The 19055-nt window shown below is 43.0% G+C and overlaps 2 protein-coding genes across 6 annotated transcripts in view; both read right to left on the bottom strand.

The window, feature by feature from the left end:
* The window catches only part of NRG1 (neuregulin 1), a 247609-nt gene that overhangs the window by 131034 nt on the left and 97520 nt on the right, over positions 1-19055 (bottom strand). For 3 of the 5 annotated variants that reach the window (XM_054986335.1, XM_054986336.1, XM_054986334.1), the window contains exon 1: positions 9093-9738. The exons of the other annotated variants lie outside the window; for them this stretch is intronic. In XM_054986335.1, coding sequence (XP_054842310.1) covers positions 9093-9738 — 646 coding nt within the window. Of the gene's footprint in view, positions 1-9092; positions 9739-19055 lie in introns of those variants that run through there. 5 annotated transcript variants of the gene reach the window in all.
* LOC129334329 (uncharacterized) lies at positions 10127-10322 on the bottom strand. The gene is given in 2 exon segments (XM_054986339.1): positions 10127-10286; positions 10288-10322. Coding segments are annotated over 2 exon segments (195 nt in total).

Raw genomic sequence — 19055 nt, 5'->3', positions numbered from 1 at the left:
GAACTACACACACACACACACACACACATTAGGGACATTCTCTGTTGCTGAACAAGCTGCTTCACTGCATCAATATTGATTCAGAGTTAGGTTTCTGCAGCAAAATCTATTGCATTTCCATTAGCAAGACTGCAAATGATCAAAACATAAAAGGTTCAATTTATACCTTTCCAGTTACATGCTGCAGAACAAATGCTCAGATATACAGCAACTATAGCCTCTCCGAAAAAAAAGCAAACATGTTGCCCCTTTTAAGTTACTTGGAGAGGCTCACAGCCTTTTCTGTTCCAAAAGGTAATATGTTGACTGCATTGCAAACTGAAGAATTGCTCAGTTCATATCTGCAATGCACAAAGGACAAATATAGCATCATCAAAACAGTAAAGAAGATAACTGAGAGCAGGTTTCTCCACAGATCAGCTAAATGACCGTATAATATGATGGCCTATTTTATAAAGTATCATATGGGGTGTGTATGTAGCTCAAAGCTATCACTTCCTCATTAAAAATGGTAAGCAATTTAAAATACTTATAGTGTGGAAAAGCTATAGCTTTTAGCCAAATATATACACTTCTGATTATTTTCTTTAAAGTTGTTGGGATATATCCTAGAATTAAGGCACGGTTTGGAATTCTGGTTTCAAAGCAAAAAGCAAGCCACATTTTTTTTAATCACCCAATTTGGATATAATAGCCAACTGTGGATTATTGAAGGCTTCCTAGTTTGCAATTTCAATGTCACACAAGGAGACGCGGAGAGGGAATGCAGGAGCCCAGTGACTGGGTTATTCTCATCACAAGCACAACTGAAATTTGAGATAGTTAATGGCATTTGCTTTTCTGATTGTTGCAAGTTCCAGTCTAACTTGTCTGAGATGCGACTGTATGTCTCAATGGCATCTTTGAACCGTAAGGATAAAGAAAGGTCTTTTGCACATTACAGGTCTTGCCTCTGTTTAGAACTCCTCATGTTTGCCGCCTAGGGTTGCCTGTCCCCCGGTTGGGGCAGGGGATCCCCTGCTCCCAGCCTCTGCCTCCACTCACCTGGCCAGCAGGGGGAAGGCATGGGAATGGGCCTCCCAGGGTGCTCTCCTGGGTCGGCGTGACAACATCACTCCCAAGAGAGACGTCATCATGGAGGCCCTGGAAGTGCTCTCGCACTTTGCATCAGGCAGATTGGGGCTCCAAACTGGTCAAAATGTGGAAGCACTCCTGGGAGTGATGTCATCACAGTGCGCCAGGAGCATGTCCATACTTTACGTGTAAGGACATTCAAAAAGTGACTGCCAGGTCCGCCTCTCCTGCTCGGAGGATAAAGGGACCTGGCAACCCTATTGCCTCCTGATTTTCACTTTTCTTGTACTTCTTCACTTAAAAAGCAATTAAATATGTCTATTTATGCAAATTTAGACCTTTTTTTCAAGGTTTAAAAGTTTTATTATATTCTGTAAGAGAGTACAGTTCTGATTGCTCCTGGATCATAGCCTTTACATATTTTAGCAGGGCTTTTTTTTCAGCAGGAACGCAGCGGAACAGAGTTCCGGAACCTCTTGAAAATGGTCACATGGCTGGTGGCCCCGCCCCCTGATCTCCAGACAGAGGGGAGTTGAGATTGCCCTCCGCGCTGCTTCAGCGGCGCGGAGGGCAATCTCAACTCCCTTCTGTCTGGAGATCAGGGGGCAGGGCCACCAGCCATGTGACCATTTTCTCTGAGGGCAACCCACTGAGTTCCACCACCTCTTTTCCCAGAAAAAAGCCCTGCATTTTAGTATCTGCATCTCGTATCTGTGTTATGCTTTACTGAGCTGAGCGCAAGTGGGCTGAGCCCCAGAGATAGGTCTCTTATGGCATGTATACCTCAAAAGAACTCATCCACTTTAAAACTTTTTTCTGTTGGTACGCAGATGTTATCTTCCTTTATTGCATCTTATTCCAGTCTTGCAATTAATTCACATGGCCAACGATTGCAAATTAACAGCTACCACAGCAGACCATATTAGCCCCCATTCCTTTACCCTTGAAGAGAGACTACCTATCAGGGGGGGTTCAGCTACACTGAACCAGCAGGCCCCGACATCAGCTTCTTCATTCCCTTTAAGATAGCAGTGCTGGTGTGAAGGAACAGAGGGTTTATTGACAAGTGGAGTATGCTGGTACAGACCACAGTGGAGTGTGGAATCTATGGTTTTATTTATTTATTTGCTTCAATTTATATTCTGCCCTCCCCACACCAGCAGGCTCAGGGCAGATTTTCCATTTGCTGCCATAGGGGAAGAATATGGAACTGAACAGGGGTCGAGGGAGAAGTGGGTTGGATAACATGTTGTTTAAGCTTCCAGGATAGTGGAGAGCTATCCACTATTTTGGCATGTGATGAGATGTTGGAAAGCAATTGGTTGAGGGGGTTGATATGGCAGGGAGTAACATAGTGCTGTTACTGGGGACCAGTGATGGTACCGTGGAGGGAAATTGATACAGTAAGTTATTTATTTTATTCAACGTATACCCCGCCCTTCCCGCAAGCGGGCTCAGGGTGGCTTCCAACAAATATACTGTTAAAATACAATAAAAACTTTATTAATGCATTAACACATTAAAATCCAGGCACCATCAGACAGATCGGCTACTGCAAAATCATTATAAGCCCTGGCACCACCATGATGTAACTCAAGGGCGGCTGCAAAAGGAGGGTGTGGCGGTCAGGAGGGGGACAAAAAAGCTGGCCCCTAGTCAAAGGCCCGGTGTAGAAGAAGGATGGCACACTGAAATTGTATGAGGGCTGGCGAGTTTTTTCTGTTTAGCAGGCCTCAAGTTGTGCAGGCTGACTTGAACAGAGCTGTTTAAAAGCAGGAAAGGTCTTCTCTGAGGACCAAGGTGAGGACCAAAGGATGGATCCAACCATCCTTTGAGGAGTCTTAACGAGCCTTTCTCCCACTTTAGTTCAGAACCACTTAAGCTGGAGGTAGGTTCCTTAGGGAGGAGACAAGCTTCAAACTTTGCTCATTGGAGTGGGAGGACAGAGGTAGAATCTACCCCAGTTAACCGTTTCTGTAGAAGGTAAAGCAGTTGGCAGAAAGAAAACCAGAAGAGATTCAGAATGCAAAAAAAAGTTTCTAAAGCTTAAAATATCCAGAGCACAGGACAACTCCCCCAACCAGAAAAAAGGAACTGACAGAGAGGGAGAGAGTCAGTTTGGTGAAGTGGTTAAAAGCGACGGGATTGTAATCTGGAGAACTAGGTTTGATTCCCCACTCCTCCACTTAAAGCCAGCTGGGTGACCTTAGGTCACTCAACAGTTCTTCCAGAGCTCTCTCAGCCCCACTCACCTAACAGGGAGATCGTTGTGGGGATAATAATAATATACTTTGTAAACTGTTCTGAGTGGATGTTAAGTTGTCCTGAAGGGCAGTATATAAATCGAATGTTGTTGTTGTTGTTATTATATGTTTATAATTAGAGACTCCATTATCACTCATTAATTGTCTGCAGTCGATCTGGCCTTCAAGTTTTCCCTATTACTAGAAAAAGGCAAAGCAAAACTGAGACAGCAACTCCACTGCGATGTGACGAATGAGCAGCATACAAGCCGCGTTGAGTCTACAGGACGGAGCAAGGCAAGCTCCAGGAATGATGCACTCTGAATATGAAGACTATCTTAATTATAGAATGTGGCCTAGTGAGGAGCTCTGTTACACCACACAACTGGAGTTGTTCTTACAGATCTCCCAAGGATCAAGGGCAACATCTGAGGGGAGATAAGAAAAAGTGACATGAAGACGCGAGGGACTGATTGAAAGGGGACTGAGAATATCAATGTGACATCGTTTATGAGCAATTTATTTATTTTTAAATCACTATTCTTGCACTTCTTGTACATTCAATCACACAATGCAAATGTAAAGAAACTTTGTAGCAGTTCTGTTCTTTGGCAACATTCGGGATGGACACTTCTCATAACTGCTATGTTAATTATCTATACTAAGTCTGATTTACTCATTTACACACTAAGTAAAGACTCACATCCTAAGTCTGCCCCCTTGATGCAATTCTTTGGAGTCTGGAACTCAAGAAAATCTTCTAAGCTTTTTATTCAGAACGTGCTGACACGGATATGATTTTACAAAGAAGTATCTTCTGGATTACACAGAAACATCACCATGATAAGTGAAAGAAAAATAAAGTGCAGACTACAATGTTTAAATCAAGAGTCTATTAAGACCACATGGCTGTCTTGATCTACACTGTGTAATCTACCTTGTGTCTCCGTGAGAAAAGCAGACTATAAATAACATAAATATATATTTTAAAAAACTAAGAAAAAAAAACTTTCTAGAAAATTAACTGGAAAAAAATGTGTTGCAGGGAGCTCAAGCCAGAAAACTGCAAGTCCACAGAAGGTTTTGGAATGCTTTGTGGAAAGTGGTTCCCCATTCTGATTGGCCAGCCTTTTTGGAAATGCGAATTTCTAAGTAGTGTGGCATGGGGAGGGGGGATTGTTCAGAGAGAAAAAAATCCCAGTGGAAATACCAAACCTTTCAATGTGCCTAAAAACTTGAATATCCCAGAAAGGTAAAGGTAAAGGTATACAAGCACCGAGTCATTACTGTGCAAGCACTGAGTCATTACTGACCCATGGGGGGTGGGGGGACACTGCACCATGACGTCTTCTTGGCAGACGTTTTACGGGGTAGTTTGCCATTGCCTTCCCCAGTCATACAAGAAACCACTTCCTCAAATCATGTGAGCTTAAATTTACGCAAGATTCCCTTGGCAATCGGGTCAACAAGACTGGGATTGTCACAGAGAAGGCACTGCTACAACCTTCTGCTGAGAAGGGATCCAGGGGTATGTACAAAGGCTTCTGAGGACATGAAGGCTGCTCCTGATTCAGGCGCTGGAGCGTCTGACTAATTATGCAGGATTCGAGTCCAGCGGCTCCTTAAGGACCAACCAGATTTTCAGGGTATAAGCTTTCGAGAGTTAGAGTTCCCTTCTTCAGACTCCCTTTGTGTCTGAAGAAGGGTGCTCTGATTCTTGAAAGCTTACACCCTGGAACTCCTGTTGGTCCCTAAAGTGCTGCTGGACTTAAATCCTGCTGTTCTACTGCAGGCCAACACAGCTATCCACCTGAAACGTACTATGGTTTTGCACAGGGCTTTTTTTCAGGGGGAACGTGGGGGAAAGGAGTTCCAGAACCTCCTGAAAATGGTCACATGGCTGGTGGCCCCGCCCCCTGATCTCTACGAGGGCAATCTCAACTCCCCTCTGTCTGGAGATCAGGGGGCGGGGCCACCAGCCATGTGACCATTTTCTCCGAGGGCAACCCACTGAGTTTCACCACCTCTTTTCCCAGAAAAAAAGCCCTGGTTTTGCATATGCATCCCTGGCCACCCCCCCCCCCCCCAAATGCACACACATTCCGAGAAAGCCTGTTGTTGCTCCATCACACATGAGGGAACAAGGAACAAACACATCCTGGCAGGGGGAGCCACCAACAGATTTTGGGGACACCAGAATCCAGCAATGATTATAATTTCTACCACAAATATAATACAGGAACATCTTCCAGCCTCTTGTAATTCATTCCAATAGAAAGCAAAAATGTTCAAATTTCTAGTAGCAGAGAACATATTTAAAACATGACATGGTTAAACACAAAACAGCAATTATTACAGAAATCACAGCAGTATTGTGAACATAACTGTTAGAGTAATTGAAGTGCTGTTGCAGGTTTGTATGAAAGGTACTATTGAGCATGATTAGCATTCATAAGACTCGTGCATCTTTGAAGCGAAATTGTAGGTTAGAGCAAAATATAATGTAGACCATTGATATATAGATAGCGACAGATATACAAGCAGGTACGAAACTCTGACATGTATTATAAATATGTCATGTAAAGAAAATGCTGTATTCATTTGCTATTCCAGAAAAGTAAAAAGATGTTTAATTTAAAATGGCCAGACATATGGAAGGAAAGGGACTATTTCTATATGGATAAAATACAAAATATATGGTACTTAAAAGGTAGGCAAGTTCTTCGGAGTAACACAGAGGAGACAGTTAGTAGGATTGCCTCTTTTCCAGACTCCAGCACAAAGAATCAATTAGCCCTTGTCAGACTATGACCTTGAAGGATATAGTCCTGGACAGAATGTGCTGAGCTAGATAGAAAGGAGAGAAGGAAAATGGGATTCTGAAACCAATAAAAAAAGTCCTGTGCAGAAATAATATGACAGTCTCAGATTAGGAACTAGGCCAGCTCATACCTAGTTCTGAAGAAATACTGGTACGAAGGCTCAAACATTTCTCAGGAATATATATACCAGCTTAAGTTCCCATTCACTTTAGGCAATACATATAGTAGGATTATTATTTATTATTATTATTCTCCACAATGACTTGCACAATGCAAAATGCTGCTCTGAACTTTCTGGCAGCTATCACGTAGTCTCTCTTTCTCCCTGCCGATTTTACAGCAATCTAAAATTGCTACTGCAGCTCAAAGCTTCAAAACTTGCCACAGTTAGGCTTCTAAGGGCTTATGTTCTCAGGACAGACTGAAAACAAAATCACTGGAAAAGTCTTCTCCCTTTCAGTCAATATCCGTATGCAATTCAGATTTTTAAAAAAGTTCCAAACCTGGGCAATAAAAAGATACATAAATTTGCTGGTTGCTCCCCTTGATTTCTCCAAATGTGAACAGGATGGAAAGCAGATTTTAAAAAAATTGCTGGTAGCTACCTGAGGGCCATTGTCTTTTCCTTTTCAGGAACCTACTGGGTGGGTCACACAGCTGGACAAGTTATAAGCAAATTCTGGCTTGTTAAGACAATCTCAAATTATCAAAAAAGGTAGATCTTGAAGACAGATCCTGAAGAATCTCACTGCTTTGGTACAGACCTTCCTTTGCCATCTCCCCTCCCAAGAGAAAGCACCCTTTCTAGATACCCAGTTTGTCAGCTGCAGAAGGACTGTGACCATAGTTTGATACCTTTGACGACACTTTAAAAGAAGAGAAAGAAGCTCCTTCGCTAATTACTTCTGGAATTAAAAAGACACAGTTACAGTCATCTGTACGAAACTTGTAAAGGTGATTTCAGTAAGTCAAAGTGACCATTTCTTGATCTTTGTCACAGCTATCAAAAGACAGCCTGACCATCAACCAGTCCTTTACCTGACAGACTATTAACTATTGGTAATCATAATCTATGGGCCTAATCCAGCCCTTCGCAATACATCCCAAGAAGCAAAAGAATGGCAGGATTCCTTTTGGATGTGACTCACATCTGAACCATCAGAATAACTGCGTTAGATCTGTAGCTGCCGCAGTGACTTGGATGAAAGTGGGTGTAGCTGCACCGTTAGCAATGAGGGTGTCTCCTTTACACAGCTGTAGTCATCTGGCACATTGAGGCTGCAATTTTATGCACTCTGATTAGGAAGGAAGACCCACCGGACTAAGTGGGACTTACTTCTGAGTAAATATGCACAGGATCATTCTGTACATCTGTTAAATCCTGGTAACTAACAAGGAGCCAAGGCTGGTTCCATTTGATATTTATCTACCTCGTATGAACAGAATAAGGTCAAATACATAATACTGCAGAAAAAAAATCTCCACGTTTTCTCGGGGTGTGTGTGTGTGGCGGTGGTGGTGGAGAAGGCAGCAGTCTTATTACAACTAAGTAAACAAATCAAGGAAGTGGCTTGCTTTAGCCACTGCAGATCTCTGCTACAAATGATGGCCTTGCCTTCCAAACACGCCCCCTTCGCCTGTATCAGAGTAGCTTCTAGACTGTCATGCAGCGTTGCATTATTTCAACACAAGCCTCTCTATAAACGTTGGCAATTTCATTATCTAACACTGTATTTTCGTTTAATATTTTGGATAAGATGGAAAATATTTGTTCACTTTCCATTTTTAACAGCAAGCCATTTTAATAGGACTAAAAGCTTTCTTATGCCTGATAGTCTATATCGAGTCATTTTGTTAAAGCCAACGAGATAGTAACATTTCATAGGATTCCTTGCTGGAGGGGTAAAAAGCAAATACGGCTCTATCATTTATAGCTTCCAGTTTGGGCTGACTTGTGGGACCTGGAACTCAAACAGAAAACAGTGGAGTTCATCTGAGTTAATCTGATGATTGCTTTTGTTTTTTGTCCAACTGGAATTTTTGTGTTATTTTCTTACCTGCCCTTAGCCCTTGGGTTGTGGCAGTCTGTAAATCTAAATTTTGGGTTTCCTCCAGAGTATCCAGAGATTAATTTATCAGAATTAGCATTCTGGAACTTGAACGAACCCAGAAACCACACTCTCCAAGTAAAAATGACTCCTGATCCCAGAGATGTTGGACCTGTCTGTAATTAGTTCACGGTAAGAGAAATGCACTCTGCATATGCTTTGTGGCTCCCTTATCACAACATATTTCATAAAGGAATTCCACTGTAGAGCCATGATAAGCTGTTGCTCAATTTTAGTGCAATTTAGTGCTAAATACTGGGTCAGAGAAGATGCTGGTTGAACTTAATATAGCAACTTTTATCAGCACAGATTAGAATGAAGTAAGAAAGGTAAGTGTTTAGAATTACTGCCAAATCACTGCCCACTGCATTAATTTAAGAGGGGGGGGAGGATGGAGGCTGGGAAGATTTGTCAGGAATACAGAATAATCCAAGTTGGGAGACAGATGAAGCAGTAGACAGACATCAATTGCAGGCTGGGCAAGGAGATAGCAACAAAAAGGGAATCAATGCAGAAAATTCATTACCAAAACAACTTGCTGAATTGTTTGTGTTTAACTCTATATTAAACATCTAGTAACCATCTCGTTGTTATTATTATTAGACCGAGTAACTACCCTACAACTTTCTTTTTATGAGCTAGGATAAGGGATAGCAAGGTCAGTCAGTCTAAAGTTCCTATCTGCCTAATAGACAGAGTCTTAACATTGCTCTTCAATAATCAGTAAAAATGAATGGCTTCATCCCAATGCAACTCAAGTTACTCTTGACATGGGTTATGGTAGTGTAACTGGTAACAAAGACTGAACGCTGTACGAGATGGAGGAATAGGGACGTCACACTTACCAAGTTTTGGTGAAGCTGTTTGGATATTAGTTTCTGCTTCTTCTGCCAGAGAAGTTGCTGTGACTCTTTTCACCTCTGGGTCCAGGCTGAGTGGAGGTAAGGAGGGTGCCAAGGAGGGTAAAGGATTAGAACCTAATACACTGTTAAGTGGTGATGATGGAGAAGCAGCCTCGGTGGGAACTAGGGAACCATCCACCTGCCCCGTAACCTCAACGTTAGCTTCACTGGTAGGCACTGGGAAGTACGACGTATGCACCACAGAGGGCACCCATGCAGACAGTGCGGTAGGATCCACAGCAGTGATGGGATCTTGCCCGATCCTATCGGGGCCAAGGTGGGTGGGAGAGTCATACTCAAAAATCTTGTCCACAAAGACCCACTTGAGGCCGGCAATGCAGAGGCACAGGCTGATCAAGCAAGCCAAAATGGGGACAATGCAGATTTTTTCAGAGTTCAGACAGCTCTTCAGTCGTTCTGCTTCCAGGCAGACACAGCAAGTAGCAGCAAGGCCTGCTATTTCTTGCATCCTCCTCTCCTCTGTTTGAGTTTCTGGCACATCCTCCTCAGCAGGGAGCCCCTCCAGTGATGCAGTGGGGCTCAGCTGCATTGAGGGGTTGGGAAAAGTCTCCAGTGTCGCTTCAGACATATTTAATCATATATATAAATATTTTTCCCCAACCAAGCACTCCTCTAGAAGGCCTTAAACTCTACCCTAGTCCATTTTTTACCAAGTAAGCAAGCCAGGAGAGAGAAAACAGATCCACAAAAATCTTACAGCATCATAGTACAGGCATCAGAAAAGAGCTGAAGAGTCTAAACATGATCCAAATAAAGGAGGGAAGGAAAAAAGGAGGAAAAAAATCCTCTCAAACATTTAAAGGAGACACGGAGCACCGCAGAATGATTCAGCTTCTCTCCTGCTTCACTTTTAATATTTTGTTTATAATTCCTTCAGTTATTCTCAAACCATTCAAATTCTTCAGGGAGCCAAAAGGATGGGACACAAATAAAAGCTGCAACCTTGAACAAATGGTTTAAGTGAACCAACAGCCCAGAGGAAAAGGCTGGCTTCTCACCTTGAGCGTCTGTGGCTGGTGGCTGCTTAAATGGAGGAGAAAAGAGCCGTCATGCAGCAGAAGCAAAAGGAAAATCAGTAAGAAGGGGAGCAGGAGCAGCAGCAGTGGCGGCGGGTAGCGGCAGGAGCAGCGGCAGTGACAGTAACAACAGCATCCTGTTGTGCAAAAGCTCCGGCAGAATGAGGCTGAATCATTACAGAGCAGCAGGTGCCTGTTCCCTGAGCATCACTGCAAGCAATATCATTACAGGGAGCGCTGAAAGGGAAGAGGATGGCAACTCTCTCCTCTTAGTTCTTGCTGCCTCCAGTTTCATGGTCCCTCGTCAGTACTTTAGTGCCTGCCTTCCTTCTGCTCTTCTGATGTACAGATTCCCTCCTCTCCTTTCTCTCTCCCATCCTCCACCCCACCCCACCCCACCCTCTGCAGGGCTGGTCTGAGTGAAATCAGCACAGCCAGCAACACAGGACTGCCAGCGACTTCCTAGATTATCCAATTAGAGAAATAGAGACCATAAAATCAAAGGGAGGCACGGAGGAGCCAGCGAGGCACAAACTCTCCCCCCCCATTCTCTTTCTCCCACTGTGTGGTCACGAAAGGATGCCAATCGATTAGAGAAATCTAACAAAGCTGCAATGAGGATAAAGGAAGGGAAAGGTTGTAGGTGGCAGCTTTATGGGCTGGCCCTGATGCTAAGGCTGTTGGATATCTGATCCCTCCCAAGGGACACAGGCCTTTCAGTTGCAGTTGCTTTCTGCCTACCACCTACAGAGAAAGTTTGCCTTCTCTACCTCCCTGAAAAATGCATGTGCTATAACTGCAATGGAAAGAGAGTTTTGCTTTTACAAATATCTAACTTTGGACAAACTTGCATTTCAGACATTAACATTCTTCTGAACAATATTATTTGCAGAACTAATATTTCTAAAACTAAACTATGGTAATATTACATTTATGGGCACACACACACACACACTGTTAAACTCCAATGTCTATGCATATATATCTGCCAACTGAGGACATACTTCATGGGTTTGATGAAGTTCACAAAAGCTTATGCCATAATAGATCTGTTCATCTTTAGAGTGCCACAAAGCATTTTTATTTTATCGAGGGAGTTCACATTTGAGCAAAGGACATATATTATTTGTCAAATGTACAAATAAAATTCATATTTGGTTTCCTAGTGAAGAATGCTCCAATGTGCATTTGCTGGGAAAGCAAAACGAAAGATTAAGTAATGCTTTACAGTTCGCAATTCAAAGTGCTGCAGCATACGTTTAATATTAAAAGAGCAAGCAACATAACAATGCATGCTAGAAGTTAGAAACCTGATTCTTTAAATACTAAAGCAAACTGCAAATTATAAATAGCGAAGTTAAGAAGCCAACTGGCCTGCACAATTCCTGCACCTTGGACAGTGCTTCCTTCCAGATACTGAGATCATTCCGGCAAGGCACTGTGGGAAAGGCAGGGCGTATGGGCTTGGATTTCCGTAATTTTGCCTTTGATTTTCTTGAGTTCTGTGCAGAGTGGTAAGTGTAGTGATGCGGGAGTGGCAGGTCCCTGTGCTGATTGGGGGGGGGGTGCACTCAGGTAGCCCTGTTCCTTACATGATGAAAATGTGTTTGCCTCTGTTCAGTGGAGCAGAGCAGGCTTCATTTTCCATAGTTTCCTGTGCAGCCATTTACCGTACATGCAATGTGTGTAATAATAATAACTAGGCTGACCAGGGACACAACTTCAGAGAGCGCCCATCTGTGCTCGTCTCTCAACAGCACTCATTTTTCTGGCGATTAATTTGTAAGATATAAAAACACCTGCATCAAATGCCGTTAAGATTGAACCGCCAAGTTTCAATTTCATCTTGAATTTATCTTAGCAGACTTTGGATTCTTCCAATAGCTCTACTTCCCCTCCCCCCCGGCATCTCTTTCACCCCTCCTTGAGCAAACTATAATGGCACTCTGAATTTGACTGTATAGCATTTTATTTTCACTCTGGATGGGAAAGGTAGCAGGACAGTGAATTCCCTATCTTCTCTTGCTTCCGGAGCATTTCTGTTCTGTGTGTTCAATGAAATACTCAATGGCAGCCCCACCCTCCCTTTTTATTCCTCAGTCTTGTGTACTTATTGCACAAAGAAAGAGCCGGAGTATGGCTGGGGATATGTAAGTAACATTTGCATAAAGCAGATTTATGGGCACTGTAGGAGCTCCTTTGGAGATTTCTGCCATCCCATGTGTCAATATGTAGCCCTGCAACGCGCAGGAACTCTCAATCAGCAGCTCCTTGAGACGGAGCACTGCATCGACTTCTTGGGCACTGCCGAGCCTACAGGCTTCAGCCAAGAGACACGGGGGTGGGGGGGGGGAATTTGGTGAATTCTGATCCTCCATTCACTCCAATGGCAGCTTCTGACAAAACCACACAATAAACCCCTTTTGCCGAATACAAAATAAACCGAATCGCTGTAAGTGGCAGGAGAGAGGGGGAAAAGCCGACGTTGGGGGATTCCAAAAACCTTTTCAGTAGCAAAGGAGTCAAAAAGGTCTCCGTAGGGCAGGGGTGGGCAATTGTTTTGGCTCGGGGGCCACTTTGTGGGAGCGGAGGTTAGTGGAGGGCCGCACCTTTTAAAATGATTGCATTCATTAGTTAACTTTGCATTTCAGAAAAGGTATCAATCGTATCATAAAAATCAATAAATATAAATTAAATAAAATAGTGGTAGTTTTATTCAATTTATTTATTGTGCTAATTTCATATCATTTATAGCTGCAAATCTCGGTTCAAGGCGGATTTTTCTGACTGTCTTGGTGGGCCACAAAAAACTCTGTAGCGGGCCGCATGTGGCCTGCGGGCCGCAGTTTGCCCACCCCTGCCGTAGGGTAACTTTACAGGGTTTTAAAATATCTTTTGTAAGGTTGTCAACACTTATCCGCTTTCCAAGTGCATTAATTTTTAAATCTCCATCTGAAACAGGAGAAGAGGCGGCTGAAGATCCTCCTCCTCTCTCTCCCCCCCTCCCTCCACATCCAAGAATTCACTGGATTGGGTTGCACCAGCCTTCCTAAACAGTCTCACCCTATTCCCCTCCTTACTGCAGCTACCTGCCCCACACGGTGTTCATTCCTGCAGGTCCCACAACGCCCAGCATAACCTTTTTAGGTAGTCAAAGAGGAGCGCTCCTCATTTTTTCATCAACAGAAAAGCAGGTGGCTCCCAACACAGTGCTCCTCCCATGTCTGATGGTGACGAGCGCTATAGATGCCTGGGCCAAACAGGTACAGATGCGCTGGGCAGCGAGGAAGGAGGGGAAGATGACAGGAAAGGCGCAAGCAGGGGGGAGTCATCACTGCCTCTTCTCCCATTTCAACGGAAGACTTAAAAGGGTAACATCTGGAGGAAGGGCTGGAAATTCTAATCTTTGGACATGGTCACAAATTATAATTGTAGCAGAAATAATTATGCCTCTCTCTTGGAAAGTTCATAGTTTTAACTGTCATGTTTTCCACATCCTCATTTTTAAGTAGGCTTATGATAAAGGTCAGGCTTCGGTTCTCACAGAGCTCTGCAAAATGATCTGCGGTGTAAAACTGACAGCACAGAAGCTCAGGTCTGCTGCAGGGTTATTTCCAATCTGGCATTCAACACAACCCCAATCCCAGGACACTCGTTTTGCACCTCCTTTGCCCCACGTGAGCCGATTATCCCCATCTGCCTATCTTGGCTTGTGCTGAGGTGCGCAATGGAAAGGCTCTGCCCAACCTCTGCTGCACTGTCCTCTGTTGGACTCTGGGAAGGAAAGAGTTAAGGATCCCCCCCCCCGCCCCACGTCTCTGGCCCTACAGAACTGAGAACCCACTGGATACATCTAGCCTTGAATTCTGAATGGGAGCCTCTTAAAAATGAAAATGCCATAAAAGTCAAAACTGCGCTCTGTATTCCATACTCTGCATAATCTCACAGGCAAATAAATTTGCATGTGTTCTAGTCCAAAGCTCAGTCCCAATCTCCTACCCTGAGAATTTGGAATATGGGGGCACAGAAAACCATAAGGGGGGGGGAGAGAAAGAAAATGGAGGGAGTGGTCAGACTAGATGGAAGCACTAATAAAGAGACAGTATTGCACAGAGAACAGAGGAAACGAGACTGAGTTCACCTAAGCCTAATTAAAAGAAAAGTAAAATCTTCTGGTTCCAATGAACAAGGAGTAAAAACAAGGAATACTTCAATGAGTTTCAACTGTTAACTGATAAAGTGAAAAACAAGAAATGCAACTGGCTGCTTTTTTTGAGCAGTTTCTTAGACTTTTCAAGAAAATGAAGAGGCAAATAAACAATTCTGATTGCTCATGGGTACCGAACCAGTGGCATCTGTAAATGTTATTAAAACATTACTGAACACCAGCGTGTTGTTCCATCCAAGTCTTTTTTTATTTGTAGACTGGGAGATGATCTTCCACTCAGGATTGATAAAGGTGATGCAATTGGATAGGATCCTCTGTCCTGGTCGCTCTCCACTAGGCCTGAAGTTAATTCTGAACCAAGCTCCATTCCAGGCTGGGCCTTTTATTCCGGCCGGAGGATGCACTCCACACATGAAAGCACATGAAGCTGCCTTCTATTGAATCAGACCGTTGGTCCATCAAATATTTACTCAGACTGGCAGTGCCTCAGGCTGATCTCAAGTTGAGGTCTTACGCATCAACTACCATCTGATCCTGTATGGAGACACCAGAGATTGAACCTGCAACCTTCCGCATGCAAAGCAGATGCTGTGCCACTGAGTCATGGGTCGTTCACCCAGGGCTTTTTTTCAGGGGGAACGCGGGGGAACGGAGTTCTGGAACCTCTTGAAAATGGTCACATGGCTGGTGGCCCCGCCACCTGATCTCCAGACAGAGGGAGTTGAGATTGACCTCTGCGCATCTGGAGATCTGGAGATCAGGGAGCGGGACCACCAGCCATGTGACCATTTTCTCCGAGGGCAACCCACTGAGTTCCACCACCTCTTTCCCCAGAAAAAAAGCCCTGTGTTCACCTGATGCACTAAGTTGCTTCACAGATGCAGAGGAGTTAGCCGTGTTAGTCTGTGGTAGCAAAATCAAAAGGAGTCCAGTAGCACCTTTAAGACTAACCAATTTTATTGTAGCATAAGCTTTAGAGAATCAAGTTCTCTTCGTCAGATGCATGATGTCTCTGTATCACGCATCTGATGAAGAGAACTTGATTCTCGAAAGCTTATGCTACAATAAAATTGGTTAGTCTTAAAGGTGCTACTGGACTCTTTTTAAGTTGCTTCACCTATTTGTTATAATGATATCATGGCTTTTCCGTTTATTCCTTCGAAGCCTCTCTGGGAAATATGTCTGACATATCCTAGAATAACCAGCAGAGCTGGCAATCCATTTGAATTAGGGATTGCTGCTGTCAGGCTTTGACAATCTGATTACATGATTCAGACCTGGAATCAGATCGCATGTACGGTGATTATGGGATTTTTTTTCTCTGTACACAAGCTTGCTGACTGAAGGAAAATTAGAACATCTGGGAGAACACAGAGTGTCCTTTTCTCTGAATCACCATGGTTGTGCCCTGCATATCTTCAGCCAGCCACGGGCAGAGATGGCAGGGTTTGTAAATGTGTGGAGTACCTTTCAGGCATGATTGTATCCTGGTAGTTCAACTATTGTGCTCTTCCTATGCCTACTCATGGCAAAGGTGCAGGAGAATATCCCGCCAAGACTGCATCTTCAGTGGTAGTTTGATACTGTTACCTCAATTGCAGTCCTATTCATACACACTGCAGTGATACTAAAAATTTCATTGTAATATATGGAACTTACTAGTCATCACAAATAAAAAGGGTTATGCTATTTTGTACTTATTAGACTTTTAAAGAACACATCTTTTATGTAAAGCCATATGAGTCACTATAATGAAAAGATTCTCAGGAAAAAAACACTTAAAAGTGATATGGCATTTTGTAGATGATGTACGCTAAAGAAACCTCATGGATCATAGAATAGCTTAACAATCAAGTAATCTCTAAAATGCTACCACACTTTGGTAGGTTGTTGTCTTGTTGTGGCACACAAATCTGGCAACGTTTCTGAAGTTTGTTTGTAGCTGTATTTGCAATTCAAACAGCAGCCAACATGGAAAGATGTTTTGTTTCTACCTTTTTTATAAGGACTGTCAACATCTGGATTGGATCAAATGTCAGCCCTTTTAAATAAACCCAAAACATATTTTCTAGCCCAACTGTTCGTATGTGTTAACTATTTGTACAGTATCAACCAACTAAAAGAAAATGAATTCTTTCAGTTGACAAGAGCTTCCTGGCCTGGTCACCTAAAGGCAATTCTTACTCTCCACAGGTGAACAGACTTATCCTGTCCTTTCCTCATAGCTATCGTTTAAAAAACCTCTGTGTATTCCCGCCCCCCACAGTCCCTGCAGCACTGCAGATCTTTTGTGTTGATTTTGTTCTGATTCACTTCTGCTTTGCTAACGTTAATCTGGTACAGAACAGAAAAGCACAGAACAGAGAATGGCAGAGACCATCTCGCTAGTGATATAATGCAGAAACTGGTTCCAGGGATTGTGATCGAATGCAACCTCAGACCCACATATTCAGTTTGAAAGCACAGCTCTGTCCTTGAGGCGTACAGTGTAAAAAATGCCACTAATTCACAACACCGACATTTGGTACAGCAGCATCCATTACCAAATGGGGTTAAATCCATGAGATAGCGTATGCTGTGAGATGAAACTGTAATCTGATTTTAGGATTGTGAATGGTTGTTTGTGTTTGTGTGTGAAATGACAAGAAACGAGATAATGAGGAATGGAGGTAAAGCGAGTCAGTTAGCTGCAAGTAGCTCCAAAGCTAGCAGAAGAATGAAAAGGCTGCAACTCCACAGCACTGGATGGGCTCGCTTGTCTGGAGAATGTTGTTACTCAATACAGGCACCAAGCAAGCCACTACTTCGTCACAAGAGCTGTATAGGCTGTATGTCTCCAATTCCACATACGATCAGGCTCTACAGTAAAGAACATGGAATCATGCCTCTCATTGAAATGACCAGTGTGCATAACGTTGGTGACCTGGCTTGGTTAAAAAAAAAAAAGAGAGCCATACTTCAAACCTAGACATTTTTCGGTTTAAATTTGTTTTAAGCTAACCTGACGTCACCAGGATTTGTACAAGATTTGGCCCCAGGTTAAACCTAAAGTGTTTTCAAGACTCGTGTAAAAAACCATTTGTTATAAATGAGCTCAAGTTCGAAAAAGGAGTCACGGGGCGTTTCGGATGCTGCCTATGGCCCTCCTTAGAGACTGCAGTCTTCTAGCATCACAGAAGTTTTCTAAACAAAAACATTTTAAAGGAAATCCCTCCTGAGAAAAACATTAATCTCAGTTGGCTACCCAGACCTAAACCTGCTTAGGTTTTAAAATTAATACAATTAGTCTTACTCTTGCTACTAAGACTGTCAAATTTTAAATATCTAGCTTCTTCTCCTTAAATTAAATCCATTATGTTTCCTGGCTGGATTTCTCAACAGCCCTGTAAATTCTGGAGTGCAACAGACTCCCAGAAGAAAAAGTATTTATTCGAAGGTCACAGTACAGCATGTTATGTTAGGCACACGCAGCTACCAGGTGAGAGGGAAAGATCCCCCCTCCCCCAAACCCTGTTAGACTGTTTTCAACAACTGAGCCATTTCAAGGACCGAAAAGGTGACATGAATGGTCAATACTGCATGTCTATGGGTAGGTATTAAGATACTTGAATATACTTGTGTACTTGAGAAGCTCAGCTTGTGCACGTTACATAAATTTTATCAAATATGGTTTAATATTACATAAACTGGATGTCTAAAATAAACCAAGGACATCAAAAATAAGTAAATGCTAGAATAATTTACAGATTTTTTTTAAAAAATAAGGCAATTAAACATTCTCATAATCGTGTACCAGGTGAACTTTGGTTCTGCAAGCCATCCCAATATTTATTATTTTATTTATTTTTATTTATGTCTCTTATAGTCCACCTTTCTCACTGAGACTAAAGGCGGATTACATAGTGTGAGATTAGCATGGTCAATATCAAGGACGTTTCCATAAACAATGCCATAGGATAAATACGCTTGGATTGTGATCCCCTTGGGGTCAGAGACCCAAAACTTATGAAACAACCCAAAAACTAACCATGAGTTCATGAAATAAGGAGGAATATAAATACAATAAAGTTTCTATTATAAGCACATTCTAAACAATGGCTTTGTTTAGATGTAACATTATACTATGGCCAGGTGCTAGAGAATGTGCATAGAATGAACTTACACTGCAATTTTAAGAAGTTGGACGCCAACCACTTGGGGGTCGCATAACTAGTAAGCAAGCTAGAGTCTCGATTGTTATTGGAATTAACCAGTAAGGTCATCACAGACCTGTTATTGCTCAATCTTGGGTGGCTGAACACCACCTGTCCCTCTAAAAAGTTGGATGCCGATCGCTCGGGGGTCGCATAACTAGCCAGCATGCCAGAGTCTCGTTCATTATTGGAATTGACCAGTAAAGGCAATTTTAAGTACAGTTATACCTGTCTCAAGTCCACTGAAGTCAATGGGCTTAGGAGGATGTAACTGTGCTTAGGACTGCATTGTCATGCCTCAGGTAGGGTGAGCCACTGTATGCTGCCACCACTCTGGAATTCAGGGTCCCTTGGGAAGGCCCAGAGTACCCTCCCAAACCTTCTGACCTACGTAGCTTGGCCAATAAACAGGCGTGAGGACCCAGCAGAGTAACAACAAATAAAAGGGTTTATTTACAAGGAGGTCGGCTAATATTAAACAAACAAGCAAACAAGAAGCAAGGTTCGT

The sequence above is a fragment of the Eublepharis macularius genome, chromosome 8 (genome assembly GCF_028583425.1).
Source record: "Eublepharis macularius isolate TG4126 chromosome 8, MPM_Emac_v1.0, whole genome shotgun sequence".
Taxonomy (NCBI): Eukaryota; Metazoa; Chordata; class Lepidosauria; order Squamata; family Eublepharidae; genus Eublepharis; species Eublepharis macularius.
This window is presented reverse-complemented; position numbering and strand designations above follow the sequence as displayed.